The 16,802-nt window shown below is 40.8% G+C and overlaps 1 protein-coding gene across 1 annotated transcript; it reads left to right on the top strand.

Moving 5' to 3' along the window:
• The first annotated feature begins 1,181 nt into the window (after nucleotides 1-1,181).
• On the top strand, nucleotides 1,182-16,652 carry supt16h (SPT16 homolog, facilitates chromatin remodeling subunit). The gene is made up of 24 exons (XM_042401364.1): nucleotides 1,182-1,848; nucleotides 3,208-3,300; nucleotides 3,802-3,972; nucleotides 5,685-5,837; nucleotides 5,957-6,103; nucleotides 7,034-7,185; nucleotides 8,092-8,264; nucleotides 8,397-8,487; nucleotides 8,586-8,659; nucleotides 8,790-8,902; nucleotides 9,143-9,208; nucleotides 10,433-10,531; nucleotides 10,925-11,040; nucleotides 11,265-11,418; nucleotides 11,525-11,652; nucleotides 11,804-12,066; nucleotides 12,191-12,309; nucleotides 12,712-12,950; nucleotides 13,078-13,153; nucleotides 14,208-14,377; nucleotides 14,468-14,597; nucleotides 14,684-14,816; nucleotides 14,941-15,015; nucleotides 16,526-16,652. The coding sequence occupies exons 1-24, from the start codon at nucleotides 1,783-1,785 to the stop codon at nucleotides 16,624-16,626; spliced, it is 3,102 nt and encodes a 1,033-aa protein (XP_042257298.1). The 5' UTR covers nucleotides 1,182-1,782; the 3' UTR covers nucleotides 16,627-16,652.
• The last annotated feature ends 150 nt before the right edge of the window (nucleotides 16,653-16,802 follow it).

The raw sequence follows: 16,802 nt of genomic DNA, 5'->3' as shown, positions 1-16,802 counted from the left end.
GGGGAAACACAACAACAACATAATAATACTGGAATGAAATAAACACACCAGCTCTCACAACACTACTGTAAGGGAAGACAATATAAAAGCTTTAATTTTTAACATACCACTGTTTTCATTGACAGAATTTGCTTTCAGGTGCGTTGAGGAATCGAGGAGGAAGAGGGGGTTGGTTGCTTCCAAAAAAACACAACAAAAAAACAAAAAGAAAAACTGTTCCCAGGCAGATGAAATGATGTAGTGATCAGCCTGGTTCATTGTAGATAATCTGGAAATGTTTTTAATGGTGAAATAAAAATATTTTATGTTTTAATATACATTTTGGTGATACACATTTTGGCCTCACTATTACAGCTGGAGTGGCGTTTATTTGATTTATGCTCACAGGTGATATCATTTTTCTTCATTTGAGAACAGGAACAGAGCCAATACACACACAATAATGAAGTATTTCCATGTTATGCAACTATTACAATACTTTTTTTTTACTCCACTACATTTATTTAACAGCCGTAGTTGTTAGATACTTTGCTAATTAAAGGTGTTTGAATAAATCTGACTGATTTAGACCTCTAGTCAGGTGTAACAGGGTAAGTTGTTCTGCCCCAAAATACAAAGTATATGATGATTTTATTAATTATGATGCAATATTAGAGATTAAATTACAAAACAGTATAATAAGTAGTTAGAATTTGCTCAAACTCGACCAGCTACATTAAAGTGCTGCTTATATTTAATACATTAGTAGTAACAAATCAGTAATATATAAGAAATATCATATTGAGAGTGTTATTATTATTAAGTTGTGATTTTGCATCCATGCTTTCCATACTGGGAATCCCGCACAACTTTTTTCCCACGGTTGGTGCTAGATTAGATCAGCCGTAGGGACTATTTGTGAAACTCTCGCGAGATTTGTACGCGTCGTATATCCTAATTGTGCGCATAACCTTAACACTAACCCTACTAACCTTAACACTCGCGAGAGTTCGTCCCTCCGGCTGCCAACCTAGCATTTACCTTACCCCCCCACAGGTAATACTGTCACCGCGGTTTGTATCGCGAGATTAACGCGGGGAGGGTTTGATGACGATGGCGGGAAAACCCACCAAGGCGGGAAAAAGCAGCGTGGTCAACACAAAGCAGGGGGCGCTGCTGAGCCTCAAATGCGCCACTAACCATCAAATGAAATTACAAAGTAACAAAAAAAGGAGGAAAGGAGTCCCAACCACGCATTTTTAATTTTGTTTTCCCTCTTTTTCCATGAAATATTCCAGTCAGAATCAAGCAGAAAGACCGTGTTAGGCGCCATTATGGTTTTAAATAACATTTGTTTATTATGAAAGCTGATATGTGGAGAGTAGGAGGGGGAGGGAGAGGAAAAAGAGGCGCAGGAGGAAGGGAGGGGGGACGGAGGACTTAATTATTACAGATTGGTGTGTGCGTGGTCGTGTGTGGCGAAAAAGGGGGATACATTATATTACATTTTTAATCGTTGTGCGTATTTGAACCGGGTGTTTGCTTATCGGGGTTTTAGCGTGGTTTGCGTTTTTTTACACGTCTCCTGCGTGGAGAAGGCCTCTGTAGTGAAATTATAAGGGAAGCAGCAGCAGCAGCAGCAGCAGCAGCTCGTAGTGGTGCGCGTGTTTCCCGCAGGCGTGGAAAGAAAGTGCGTTGTTGTTAGTTGACACGGATCATCATCATCATCATCTTCATCATCATTGTCATCCGGCCTGCTAAGAGCCGAAGCCGGGAGCTGGAGTTTGCAGCAGAGGACTCACCATGGCGGTAAACCTGGACAAGGAGGCATACTACCGCCGGATCAAGAGATTATACAGCAACTGGAAGGTAAAATTGGGCGATTTGAGGCGTATGTCGGGGTTCAGGCATCTATTATAGCTGTTATAAAGCAGAAAAAGTGCTTCTGCTGGAAGGAGATAGACGCTAAGTTAGCCGCGTTTTTCTGCCGAGCGAGTTTCACTGTTGTCGGCGTGAGCGGTGATGTTTCCCTGCGCAGACAACCAGGGATACAAGGCCTCTGTCTGCACGATTTCACTAGCTATTTTCACTTTTAGCTACCCTAAAACGCGTTTCCACCTAAACCTGTTGGGAAGTTATTCCTCCTTTTTGTCTTATGTATCAGATCTAACTGCCTCGCCACCTCATGTTAGCACACTAATCATCCCATTCACCGCGTTAGCTGAGCTAACGTTAGTTAGTTTTACTCCCAAGCTAACTTTACTAGCCGAGCAGCTAATTGAGTAGTGAACCAGCATCTGCTGCTTTCACAAATAAACCCAGCTGAAGTGGTCACTAAAACACAATTTTCCACATAAATGTGCTCGACATTTTGTCAACTGCCAAGCTGTTAGACGTAACTGTCAGTTTGCAGTAAGCTAGTAATGGTCGCTACATGCTAATGCTAAGTGGCTAATTAGCATCAGAAAAACGCCAGTAACATGTGCAGGATGTCTTCCAGATCCTCGAAATCACTTTTATATAAAGTCTTAAATGTGCCACATTACTTTTTATAACATTGTGGACACTTGTAGGTCTTAAACTCGTTTTAAGAAGTTGGAAAATGTTGTTTCTTGATGGGGTTTTTTCCGTTGAAATTGCTAATTTGCTCTAATTAAACTATAAAATGAAGCTTAGTGTGCATTTAGAAAGTCATTTAAATGCATGAAATGAACTTGGTGATACTTGCAATACACTGATGTGCTACCTGTTACCTGGCAGTGCAGCATCAGGTGTTGCTGATGAAGTGTTACACAGCAACTTTTAAGCTTTTTCAACTATTTATTGTTTTTGGCAAATTCCATATGCATAAAATGAAATGGATCAATTGATTAATTTATATATTTTGCTCCTTCTATGTATTATGTTGTTTTTATTGAATGTAAAAAGCTTCTTGCTCAAACCCTTTACTGATTTTTTTTTTTTTTTTTTTTTTTTTTTTTTTTTTTTTGTAATCTTGTCATAATTGAATTCCTTGGCTCTTTGTTTCCTCTTTTTGTTCTTCATACTTGTTTATATTTTACTGTTTTGTTTTTTTTAGTTTGACTTTTGTCAATAAAGTTAAGAAAGAAGGATGATGGATGTGGTAGAAACACCTCAATATGTCTTTGTAATATGTCTTTTTTTTCATGCATAACATCGTCTCAAGAGTGCATTAAATAATTAAAGCATCTTTCTCTGTTTTCGTAGAAAGGAGAAGATGAGTTTGGCAAAGTCGATGCCATCGTGGTGTCTGTCGGAGTGGACGAGGAAATTGTGTACGCCAAATCCACAGCCATACAGGTGAGGGCACATCCTGGCCAGAGCAGCAGGATGATGATGATGATGATTTGCAAAAATCTCTCAGGTTGCCGAGCACAGGCTTTACAGCTTCTAGATGAGATTATCTGGGAGAAAAATGTCAGTTTTCCACAGTCACATCATCTTCTATGCACAGTAAAATTCACTGGAATCTATTATGGAGCAGTTATAGCGAAATTACACAATATCTTAACTAAAGCACTGAGGAAGTTGTGTGGGAGCTAATTTTGTCTCATCAACTTTGGTTATTGAATGCTTGAGAGATTATGTTTGAAAGATCTGAATAGGACTGCAACTACAGATCACCTTAATTATTGATTATTTAAAGCTGCATTAGCTGTTTGGCATTGATAACGGAAATAATCATTAGCTGCAGCCCTAGTAAATATACAGATTAGTAAGCGTGAACTGACTTAAATCAGACTTGCTTGTCCACCTGCTTTTAAATTTACTCATCCATTTTTGTTTTATTTCTGTCCACAGACTTGGCTGTTTGGCTACGAGTTGACAGACACCATCATGGTCTTTTGCGACACCAAGATCATCTTCCTCGCCAGCAAGAAGAAGGTGGATTTCCTTAAACAGGTGGCTGTAACTAAAGGCAACGAGAACGCCAACGGTGCCCCGCCCATCACCTTGCTCACCAGGGAAAAGGTAACGCACTCCTGTCAGTTTTTTTACAGTTATCTATACACATGATTTGAAGATATTGGGGAGTGATACAGTATGTTTATGATTGATTTTGGTTTGTCAGAAAGCGGAGTGTACAAATCTGTTTGTCACTGAATCAGCTGACCAATGGCGTTGCCCTAATAAATGTACTGAAGTCACCACTGGTGTAACTTCTGTAAACTTACTAGAGCTGCAATGTTATTTTTATTAAGATTTAATATGGTTTTTTGGGCGAGACAGTGACCATTTGGACTCCCAATACGTGGTCAGTTTATCCAAATAACGCTTAATTGGAAATTTACTCCATTTTCTAAGATGTTCGGGAGCTGCCAGCCGGGTGAGACCAGCCGGTCATCTCAGCTGCTGGCAGCTCGACTCCTGAGGTGATCGGCTGTTCAACAAGTCGTCGTCCCAGGGAGAACGTGATCCGACGAACCGATCTGTGCAGCTCTGCGGTGATTTATCGCTGCCTCTGACGTCTCTGCAGCATTTTTATAGTTGATATAATTCCTTTTGGAAGATAAATGTTGGTCTCAAAGATGCCACATCGGACAGAACAACAGCGCTGCACAGATATCACCACATTATAATTGATATAAATGTGTTAAAATGAACAGATCAGTCTATATTTAATGTTATAAAGCTACGTAACAGTTTGGATTTTTATTATAGCTACATTACAGACTGAATAACATAATTTACTGCATCTTTCTGTCAGTGATTTTATTTTTTTGTGGGAGAAACGGTGTTAGTGGAGCTTTGAGTCGAGATTATTTTGTCACAGATCAGTCGGTTAGGTGTGTTGAAGCTGAGCTGCCGCTGCCAGCAGGCAGAGGGATCGTACTGCGTCCTGCGTTTTTTTTTTTTACACCCGAGTCGAACTTGCCAAGTCCGAACTAGCAAGCACGCACGTCAGAACTTGGCGTACCAGCTATAGAGACAGGCCTTATGTCGAATTGGCTCCGGTCAAAGCCCAGCGCACCTCATGGGGGCTCGATCCACCACATGTCGCCACTTCCTGTATCTGTCGTTTCAAATTAAAAGCTTTCTAGCGTTTCATACAGGGTCCAGCCATATACCGGGTTTTGACTGAGTGTTGTTGTTGTTAGTTTGAGAAACGAGAGTTCACACTTCCTCTTTTGTGGGGTTTTTTCAGCAGTTTTTAATCCTTAGTTGTTCCTCAGCACACGAGTGAGTTTAAATGTTGCTTAATGGATGGAGGATTCACTCTGGAGTGAAGATATCTTTCTCATATATCAATGAATTTGTCAAACTTTGTATCCACTAACTCAGCGTTTTTGGGGGTTTTTTTTGAATGTGGATATACTAGCCTCTGGTTCAAAGTTCACCCCCATAGAAAAAGGTGTTAAAATTCATGAAATGTTGGATAAAAGATGTTTAGACATTTTTTTTCTTTCTAAGCCTCTCAAATCACCGAGATAAATGACTGTTAAAGTAAAATAATGACATTTATCTTACTTTTCTTCCCAACCATACACAGTAATAATTGAAATAAGAGTTAAAATGTAAGAATTATTAACTATTAAATACTATAATAACAGCATCTAAGGTTTTAAATGTGATTTTGCCACATCCAGGAAGCAGTTTGATCTTCTATATATATTCTATCCATCGTGCTTCAGATTAAATCAGATTATTGAAAGAATTAACACTTGACGTTTTGTGTCTCTCAGAACGAAAGCAACAAGGCCAACTTCGACAAGATGATCGAGGCGATCAGAGGCAGCAAAGAAGGCAAGACGGTGGGAGTGTTCAGCAAGGATAAATTTCCCGGCGAGTACATGAAGAGCTGGAATGACACGATCACTGCCGAGGGACTAGAGAAGGTAAGACGCTCTTCAAAACGTCATTGGAAAACTGAATCCTTCCAGCGTGTTACTGTGAGCAGGTTAATCCACATCACTAACTCTTCCTCTTCCGTTGCTTCCCTCCCTCCCGCCTGCAGGTGGACATCAGCGCCGTGGTAGCGTACACGATGGCGGTGAAGGAAGACGGGGAGCTCGGCCTGATGAAGAAGGCAGCGGCCATCACCAGCGAAGTTTACTCAAAGTTCTTCAAGGAGCGGGTCATGGAGATCGTTGATGCAGACGAGGTGAGGAGGAGGAGGAGGAAGAGCGCCGGATTCGTGTGAAATAGCAGATTTTTGCATCATACACTGTAACTTAAGCTCCATATGTTTGTTTTTTTACTGTCTGAAGAACCTCTGAAAGAGCATTTAGACCATTTTGGGACAACAAGCGCTGTTTTTTTTTTTTACTGCTGCATGCTTTTAAGTTTCTAAAATTTTAGGTTTTGTTGCATTGATCGGTGTGTTCAAAGTTGCAAGTCATTTTTTAGGCTGTGTTTAATCACTCTTATGCTGCGTTTAAGTCTTATCATTGGGACTGTATGAGCAAGATAATCGGGGGGGGGGGGGGAGAGAAATGTTCACGTCTGTTGCCTGGTTGCATCTGCAAGTCAGATAATTGTGAATTTCACAGGACAATATCTCCCACTTGGTGAAAAGAGCGACAGAAGTGTCAACAAACTGTTGGCAAAATGACTGTAAAGCCTTCATTTGCAGGCAATTACATCTAAATAATATCCAATATTAACACGTATACAAGTGATTCAGCTCATTTTAAAGGAGCTGTACACAGTTTCATGTGTTAAACAGCTTTTAAAAGATGCCGACTTCTATTTAAATGATGAATAAGAAGTTGGCCGTTGGGTCGACCATCATGGAATAAAGTCTAAATAAGGAGAGGTTTTCTTGGTCTTCTCATTCTGCCAACATTGTGATTATCTCTGGTAAACACAGCTTTTGAAAACATGAAAAGTCGTCCCATTTGCCAAAAAAAAAAAAAAAAAAATACACCAAATTTTTGAAAGTTTTGTCTTGACACTAATATGTTTCCCATCGGTTTAGTTTTGAACTTTTTGCCAGTATAGCTATATGACGTGAACATCCAGTAGCCTGTGTTGGAAATCAACCCTTCAAATGTGACTTCCTCGCTTTTTTATATCCTCTTCTCGTTTACAGAAAGTGCGTCACAGTAAGCTGGCGGAGTCGGTGGAGAAGGCCATCGAGGAGAAGAAGTACCTGGGCGGCGCGGACCCGTCCACGGTGGAGATGTGTTACCCCCCCATCATCCAGAGCGGAGGAAACTACAGCCTCAAGTTCAGCGTCGTCAGGTAGCTTCCCCTCACAGTCACAGTGACGTGTTGGTTATTTTATTCTCCTTTTGGTGGGGAAAAAGTAAACTCTTAGTTGACTCTTTTTCCTTTTTAAGTCAAGCTACAAATTAAATTTTTTACAGCTAATGATTATTTGCATAATCAATCAATCCGCAGATGACATCTTGATTAATTGTTCTGTCTATCAAACGTCAGAAAATAATGAAAACTATCCATCACACCTCCCTAAAGATTGTCGTCTTCTAATTGCTTTCGTTCTGTCTGACGAGTTCAAAATTCAGATATTCAGTTAATTATCATAGAAAAGCAGAAAATTCTCACACAAAAGGACTTTGATTACTAAAACGGTTGCAGATTGTTATTTTTTTGATCAATAACTATCACTTCAGCTCTAAAATGTTGATATTTTCTAAAAAGATAAACCTGAAATCAAAGATGTCAGTTGCTGTTAAAGGAGTAGTAGTACATTTTGGGAAAGAGGCTTTTTCAATGCTTGTTCTTTTAGATGAGATATATTGATTTTAACAATATTGATTTGTGAGTTTAATAGCTGCTGGTCGGCAGATTTATTTAATCTTTAAACACTCAGCTTCATATTTACTGCACAGACATGAATGGTGTCAATCTTATCATTTAACTCAGGAAGAAAGCGAATAAGCATGTTTCTGAAAACCTTTTATCTCTTTTTAATGTTTGTGAAACTGACTGAATGACTACTAGTTGTATTGAAATTCAACTAGTAGGTAATCACACAAAGATTTAGGAAGCAAAACTTGATTGGAAGAGTTGCTGTCCTGACCTTTGACCTCACCAGAAGGAGACAAGACAGAATCTGTCCCACTTAGTCCATCATAGATCACACAGTTCGTCATTTTAACCGACACTTTCTCTTTCCCGTGCCAGCGATAAGAACCACATGCACTTCGGTGCCATCACGTGTGCCATGGGGATCCGCTACAAGTCCTACTGCTCCAACCTGGTCCGCACCCTCATGGTGGACCCCCCGCAGGAGATGCAGGACAACTACAACTTCCTGCTACAGGTGGAGGAGGAGCTGCTCAAGGAGCTCAAACACGGTGGGTTCAGGAACATGCTGGGAGTGTGGGAACTGTTGTCGGGAAGAAGTGGATGCAGAAAAAACAGAGAAACCTCCAGCATGTTTGTGTGTGTTTTCTGAATGTAAGTCATGTTTTCTGTCTCCTCCACAGGCGTAAAAATCAGCGACGCCTACAACGCTGTTCTGGAGTACGTGAAGAAGGAGAAGCCAGATCTTGCAGCAAAGCTGACCAAAAACCTCGGGTAAAGTCATGCAGAAGCCGTCCACCTCCCTCCCTCCGCTACCTGCACTCAGCCGCATTCATACACTTGTCTTATATCTTCATTTTATGTTTTTGTAGGTTTGCAATGGGAATTGAGTTCAGAGAAGGCTCGCTGGTTTTGAATGTCAAAAACCAGTACAAACTGAAAAAAGGTGAGGATGTCGTCTTTGTATCCGACATGAAGTTACTGGTAACATTTAGATTTATTTCTTTATTTAATACATGTATGATGGTAAATAACATAGTTGATAACCAAAGCTTGTGTGTGTGTGTGTGTTGCAGGCATGGTGCTCAGTATCAGTTTAGGTTTCGCTGACCTTGTGAACAAAGACGGCAAGAAGGACGAGCAGAAAAAGTACGCCTTGTTTATCGGCGACTCAGTACAGATCAACGAGGTGAGACACACTTCAATCCAACTTAATAGGAGCATAAATGATGAAGAGGAGCAGTTTTTTTGCTCTGTTTAAAAGGAAATCCTGAATATAAATATTTGTTTTTGTAATTGAATTTTACATTTCAGTATATTAACCATTAATTGAAATGTGTGTAGCTTTAGAGAGATTCACCATCGTAGATCATACGTGGAAAAAGTGACAAGCGCACATTTATCACAACCTGAAATATTTCTGTAACAGGAGGAAGCCGCCACGATACTCACACCAGTCAAGAAAAAGATAAAAAATGTGGGAATCTTCCTGAAGGTGGGTGTCTTGGTTTGTCAGAGTAGAACAGCTGCCTATCTGATGTTTTTTTATTATATCTGAATGTTCAATATCAGTTTTTCTATTTCACAGCTTTATTTTTTATATTTTTAAGCAGACCACTTGCACCACATGTAATCCAATGACAACATGTAATGGGTTACCTCTTGTAGGTACATATATAGATTGTATTTCACATATTTTTTATACTCTAGTCCTATAATGATGATAATTAAGGTCAGTTTCTCCATACAGATTCTTTCATTGACATTTTCAGTCTAGTCGTCCTTGTTTGGACGCCTGCAGTCATTTCCGTGTTATAGCTTTCCTGCTGGCAGCCAAAAGTGTTTTAAAGTCCAACTGAAATCATTTAATCATTTCTGTGCAGTAAAAAATAAGATCAGTGTTTTTATTTAAATGTATTAATAGTTTTGTATCATTAGAATAAAGAAAAAAGTTCGCATTAGAGGCTTGTTTGATTGACATTAGCTGGCAGGCTAACGTTGTTGTTGCACCGTACAGAACAGAGACAAAAGTAAACTGATGTAGCTACAAGCTTGGACATGATAATGTGTCACTAACAGGGATTTTGAAGAGCAATAACCAAACCAGCATGAAATGTGTCTGAAGTGAGATTCTCAGGTATGTTAACATGCTGTTAAATGCGCTGCAGCTGAGCAGTTAATTAGCTGTCTAGCTTGCTAACTGACATTAGCGGTGCGCTTTTCCTCAGTGAGTGTTTGTTTGGTGACTCGTTCAACAAGTTAAGGTGCGGGACAAGACGTATCTTCATGTTTGTAAGTTAGATAAGACTTTAGAAGGAAAGCAAACGTGGGTCGTCGTTTAGAGTCTGCGGCTCTCGTGTTGAGTAGCAGGATGCAATCAGGCTCAGTGTGACGTCTGCTTTGCCTGTGATAGAACAACGAGTTACCGTGTTATGCAAAGTTTGATTTGCTGTATTAAAATATGGACTCCAGCTACGTAAGCAGGTGACGGAGCGGTATTTAATCGAAATAATATAAAATTAGGGGGTCCCATCATGAAATCAAAGAAAAATTATACATTTCTCCCCGGACAAGTGATGTGTGGAGCAAAAAGGGCAATTTAATGTCAGTTGGACTTTAGAGATGTTCATCCTGTGCCATACTTGTATCTTTTTTTTTCTCCCAGGTATAATGTAACGTCAGTTTTCATGGGCTTGTCTTGCTTTTTTTTCCCCCTCAGAATGACGACGAAGACGACGAGGAGGAAGACGGCGACGACGCCGAGGAGCTGCTAGGGAAAGGAGCTCGGAGCGCCGCCCTGCTGGCAGACAGAACCAGGGTGAGTCGTGAGTGTGTGTTCAAACATGTTTCTGGTCTTCAGTGTTTATTTGCCACCTTAACAGAGCGTAATAACTAAGAGTGTGAATGTCTTTGTACTCTGCCAGCTACTTGGGAAGGTAAGTATTTATAGTTTTTCTAAAATCTCATCAGCTGAACTGGTTAATGTGTTTTTAAAAAAGAAAAAATCCACTTTTTTTTGCGTATGTTATGATTTTCTGACCATCCACAGCCGTGTACTGCATATGTCTACTCCGCATGTATGTTGTGTTTTTTTTTTTTTGTTTTTGTTTTTTTTTTGGTTTTTTTCATCTTTTGTAAGAAAAGAAAAAAAAATCTCGGACTTGAGGTTCCTCCGTGTGATCACTCAGTTGTGTCTTTTTGTCAAATTCAGAACGAGATGACGGCGGAGGAGAAGAGGCGGGCTCACCAGAGGGAGTTAGCCGACCATCTGAACGAAGAAGCCAAGCGTCGTCTGACCGAGCAGAAAGGAGAGCAGCAGATTCAGAAGTGAGTGGTGGAGGCCAGAAGAGGGCGCTAGACGTTAGAATAAAAATAATAATAGCTAGAATAATAATAACACCAATAATTCATGGCAATAACTGGGTTTACTGGGTTTTATCAATATTTCTGTAATCATAAATGATTAAGTGCCTGAATATTTCCAGAGTGTTTGTCAGCAGATGTAAAATTAAGTTTCTGGTCATAAATTGAGTTCACTGTTTTTCTCTCAGGGCCAGAAAATCAAACGTGTCCTATAAGAACGTGTCTCAGATGCCCAGAGAAAAAGACATCAGAGAAATGAAGATCTTCATCGACAAGAAATACGAGACCGTCGTCATGCCCGTCTTCGGCATCGCCACACCATTTCACATCGCCACCATCAAGGTTTGTTACCTGTCGCTGTTTGCCAACTTTTTTTTTGGTTTCTGCTAGAATCTGTTTGTTTTATTCTTGCTTTTTTTGATCTTTGTTCTTTTTTGTTCCTGTCTAGAACATCAGTATGTCTGTAGAAGGAGACTACACCTACCTTAGGATCAACTTCTACGTCCCCGGCAGCTCTCTGGGACGACAGGAGGGAAACATCTTCCCCAACCCCGACGCCACATTTGTCAAGGAAATGTAAGTATTGACTTTGTCTGTAAGATCATCCGGTAAAGACTTTTCTCAGTGTCCAGTCCAAGAAGGACAAATATGTCCAAAAATGTTTAGTCTAGAAAAACAAAACTTGTGCAGTTTTTATCCTCCTCGACTGATGATACTTTCCTCTCAGCACGTACCGAGCGTCCAACCTGAAGGCTCCCGGCGACACGTCGGTGCCCTCCACCAACCTGCAGAACGCTTTCCGCATCATCAAGGAGGTACAGAAGCGCTACAAGACGCGAGAGGCCGAAGAGAAGGAGAAGGAAGGCATCGTCAAGCAAGACTCGCTGGTCATCAACCTCAACCGCAGCAACCCCAAGCTCAAGGACCTTTACATCAGACCCAACATCGCACAGAAGAGGATGCAGGGCTCGCTGGAGGCACATACAAATGGTGAGGAAGAGGAGATTGGCTCCTCTCGTAGATGAATTTCAAAACTCCCAAAGTGCAATCTGGTGCCTAAACATTCACATACATTGTTTTAATGAAATCTCTCTCTCTCGTCTCCCCCGGACAGGTTTCCGTTTCACGTCGGTCCGCGGTGATAAAGTGGACATTCTTTACAACAACATCAAACACGCCATCTTCCAGCCGTGCGACGGGGAGATGATCATCGTACTCCACTTCCACCTCAAGGTGTGTTTACCAGTCCGTCCATCTCACAAAAAAAAAACCTCACAGCACACCTTCAAACTCAAGTAAAGGAAAAGTTCGACATTTTGTGAATAAATAAGATTGTTCACTTGAAGATTGATACCACACTCATTACTGTACAGTTAGCTTAGTATAAAGATTGGAAACAAAGAAAAACAGAAGTGTTAAAAACGACAATTTGTGGTTTATGTGAGTTGTGTGTTGGACGTTGTGGAGTCTTGTTGTCACCATGAAGTCAGCAGGCAGTTAGCAGGAAGTCACTGCACCAGGCTAAGAAATAGAAATGAGAAATCACCCATAAAACCACAACTTGTAGTTTTTACACTTGGTTTTTTTGCTAAATCCTACTAATGTTTTTATTTTTTCCTTCACTCTTTCCTCCAGAACGCCATCATGTTTGGTAAGAGGCGCCACACGGACGTCCAGTTCTACACAGAGGTCGGGGAGATCACCACAGACTTGGGCAAACACCAACACATGCACGACAGAGACGACCTGTACGCCGAGCAGATGGAGCGGGAGATGAGGCACAAGCTCAAGTCCGCCTTCAAGAACTTCATTGAGAAGGTGGAGACACTGACGAAGGAGGAGCTGGAGTTCGAGGTGCCCTTCAGAGACCTGGGGTGAGTCAGATACACTCTAAGAGACCTAAAGATATAAAAAAAAAAAAAAAGATTGAGATGGAAGGTAAAAAGGCAAAGAAGAGTGTGGAAAGCAGGTTAATAATTTTTCTGTGCATCTTTTCTCCAGGTTCCAGGGTGCCCCCTACAGGAGTACCTGCCTGCTACAACCCACATCCAGTTCCCTTGTCAATGTTACTGAATGGGTGAGTGAAGACGCTGAGCCAGTCTGTTACTGTCCTTACGAGTAAAACCATCAGACTTGGACATGCACTTTCAAAACCTCATGGAGATTGTTCTGGGATACTGTGGCTACGATCGTTTTTTTAACTTTGTACTGATTATTGAAGCCATGAAGGAAAATTAGTTAGTTCGTCCTTTTTAAAAGATCAAGAAAAACATTTTGACTTAAACTTTTAACTTATAAACAAAAAGTATATCCTTATGTTTTAAACAATATCGCTGTTTAGCTATTTAAAGTACTAATTAAAGATATAATGTGGGACTTTTATATATAAATGAAAGTGTGTTCTCTATTTTCATTCCACTGCAGCAGAATTATGAGCGCCGCTGCTAAAATTTTACAAGATCCTTTAATATCAATGGGCTACAAATGATTTTCACTTGCACATTGCGCGAGCATGATGACGCTAGTTTCGTTATCACGGAAGCGTTTTGAGTCGTTAACTAGTGCATCAAATCCCAGAATCCTCCCTCTCCTCATTCTTCTAAGGACATCTACATGAAAGATACTGTTTATAAGAGAGTGTAGCTCCTTTTTAAGTAATAGGGTAGTGTGTAGTGAGTGTGTGGTTGAGCGACGAGCGGCACAAAAGTGACGGTTAGCAGTAAGTTGTCAGTCTGGTGGTAAATGTACATTACAGGATACAGTGTGTTGGTTAATAAATGCTGCAGCGTCTCAAGAACAAGAAAAGTCTCATCTGTTTCCCCAACTGCTGGAAAAGTGAAGAGGATTAGCTCCAAAGTTAGCGACAATAGGTTAGCCTAACCTGACCAGGCTCACTTAAGGTGGACTGACCTTTTAAGGTGGACCAGCTAATCTCATTTTAGTGTCAATCTCAGCTGCTCCTAAACAGAGTGCTGAACTGCTGAGTCTCTCTCTCTCTATTCAGTATGCAGAGTTTTTAAATTGGTGTCTGACGAATTTCCTGCGCTGCACATATGCATTTATATAATATCTTTTAAATTTTGTATTCAGGTTTCACTAAAACGTTTATCAATTTTTATTGTTGTCTTTAGCCGCCATTCGTGGTGACTCTGGACGAGGTGGAGTTGGTCCACTTTGAGCGTGTGCAGTTCCACCTGAAGAACTTCGACGTGGTCATCGTCTACAAGGACTACAACAAGAAGGTCACCATGATCAACGCCGTGCCTGTCAACTCCCTGGACCCCATCAAGGAGTGGCTCAAGTAAGGCTCAAGGACGGAAATGTTCTCGTAAGCGACGAGTCAGACCAGCCGTTCTGGTTTTTGTGAAATGCATCGTCTTCTCTTTTTCAGCTCGTGCGACATCAAGTACACGGAGGGAGTCCAGTCTCTGAACTGGACCAAGATCATGAAAACCATCGTCGATGATCCAGAGGGCTTCTTTGAGCAAGGAGGCTGGTCTTTCTTGGACCCGGAGAGCGAGGTACGCTCACTAGTCAACTTCTTTTATGTATTTTTGGTATTTTACGTTTGTGATTATATCATCTCACTGTGTCATTTTGCTGTCAGGGAAGCGGTGAAGAGCACGACTCGGAGTCTGAAATGGAGGATGAAACGTTCAACCCCTCCGCAGACGAAGAGGAATATGAGGAAGAAGACAGTGACGAGGATTACAGCTCTGAGACCGAGGAGTCTGGTTCAGGTAAAGGAAACTGCTTTACTCTAAAAGTAACGTCAAACATTTTCAGCAAACGATTTGTATCCAAACAACTATCTTCCCTGCAATCTCACACTCAGTCCGTACTGTTGTCTGCTGTGTTTTGTAGAATACAGCGCGTCACTGGGCAGCGAGGAGGAGAGCGGGAAAGACTGGGACGAACTGGAGGAGGAAGCCAGGAAAGGTTTGTATCTGGAGTCGGGCTGCAAACAACAATAACTTCATTCACAACTTGTCATGTGTTCAGTTGGCTCGTTTCAAAACCTTCAGATATTTAATTCAATGTCATATTCGACAAAGAAAAAAACAGTAAATCACCACATTTGAGAAGCTAGAACCAGAAATTATTGAGAATTTTTGCTCAGTTATTTGATTATCAGAATAGCTGCTGATTAATTTTCTGTCCATCGTCTTATCGATCAATCATTGCAGCTTGTGGTCAGCAGATGTCTCAGACAGATGTTGTATCTTGAGCTTTATTCACACAACTACATGCAGACATGATTGTACTGCAAGAACTGATTGAGTTTCTTATTCTTCATCAATCAGCCTGAACGTAATAATAATATAATAATGATGCAAATATCATAACCACAGGAATATAACTCAAGCTTTAGACATAATTTCATTTCTCCCTGTCGTGAAATATTGAGGCACCAGAGTTGGTCTCAATGAGCTTCTTGCATCACAAGATTTAGGCAGATCTGATGATCAACAGGAGACCCAAAAAACATTTACTGGGTAAAAATCTCAAAGATGAAAAAATATTGCTATCTCCATCCCAATTTTTTAAATTCTACATGGACATGAGATTACAATAGCTTGAAATCTTTTTGAGGAGATTTAAATTGCAAATTTTAATAGAATTAACTTAACATTGGCATTTGTAGGATCCCCTCCCTTACAGACATGGAAGGGTTAGGGTTATGTTTGGACGTTTTCAAATCTGCTATTTTTTTTTAGTTAAATTGAAACGGACTGGTTCGTTTTCCTCCTCGGTGTGATTCGTTTAGTCAGGTCTGAACACAGTAACCATTCTCGGTTGCGGGACCAAAACAACAGCACTCGGTTCAGTCTCAAACAAACTCTGGAGCGGGTCGTTTCTGGTGGGAACAGGATCTGACCTCGAACTGACCCAACTTCTAAACGTACTCTACAAGCTAAACGGCTCCTGTAGCTGTGCGTGTTTTACATACTGAGATGCAGACGAGCAAAATCAACAGTTGTTAGCTGGAGAAAGAATTTAGGTGAACTAGCGCAACAAAGCACTAAAAGCACATCATATTTGGCAGAAAGGATCGTCTTGCTTTGTTTGCATTTTCGCTCCCTCCCCGGATACATCTGACCAATGAGAAAAGGAACTTTCTCATGTGGCATTTTGGTTTGCTTGGATTTTTCTTTGAATCAAATTTATCAGCTCAACAACTTGCACAAGACCAAACTATAGGTTTGAAAACGCCCTTAAATTCTATTGAAGCACATTTTATAATCTAGTCCAAATGCATCTTGTGAACTTTGAGAGTACTTCATAGATTATACTCAATAGTGAAAGACCATCAATCAGTCCCTCCAGGAAACTGCAATTTTTTTTGCAATTGCAATAATTAACGCAAATTCAAGAAATCTCCACAAAATTTGCAGAAACTTTCAATTTTGCTTTTAAAATTAACCATAATATCATCTGTGCCCTTTAGCCGACAGAGAGAGTCACTATGAGGATGAGGATACCTCCAACAACAAGAAGAGGAAGGTCCGGACTCAGGCCCCGCCCAGCAAGAAGAAGCGACGATCCTAAACGTCTCACACACACACACACACACACACACACACACACACACACACACACACACACACACACACACACACACATACTGCCAAACCTAGCGTACCCGACCCCCCCCTTCTGCCCCAACTGGCTCTTTTGACTCGTACACTTCACACAAACACACACACACACACACACTCAGATAA

This window comes from Thunnus maccoyii, chromosome 22 (genome assembly GCF_910596095.1).
Source record: "Thunnus maccoyii chromosome 22, fThuMac1.1, whole genome shotgun sequence".
Lineage (NCBI taxonomy): Eukaryota > Metazoa > Chordata > Actinopteri > Scombriformes > Scombridae > Thunnus > Thunnus maccoyii.
The sequence above is the reverse complement of the archived record's forward strand: the minus strand, read 5'-3'. Positions and strand labels throughout refer to the sequence as shown.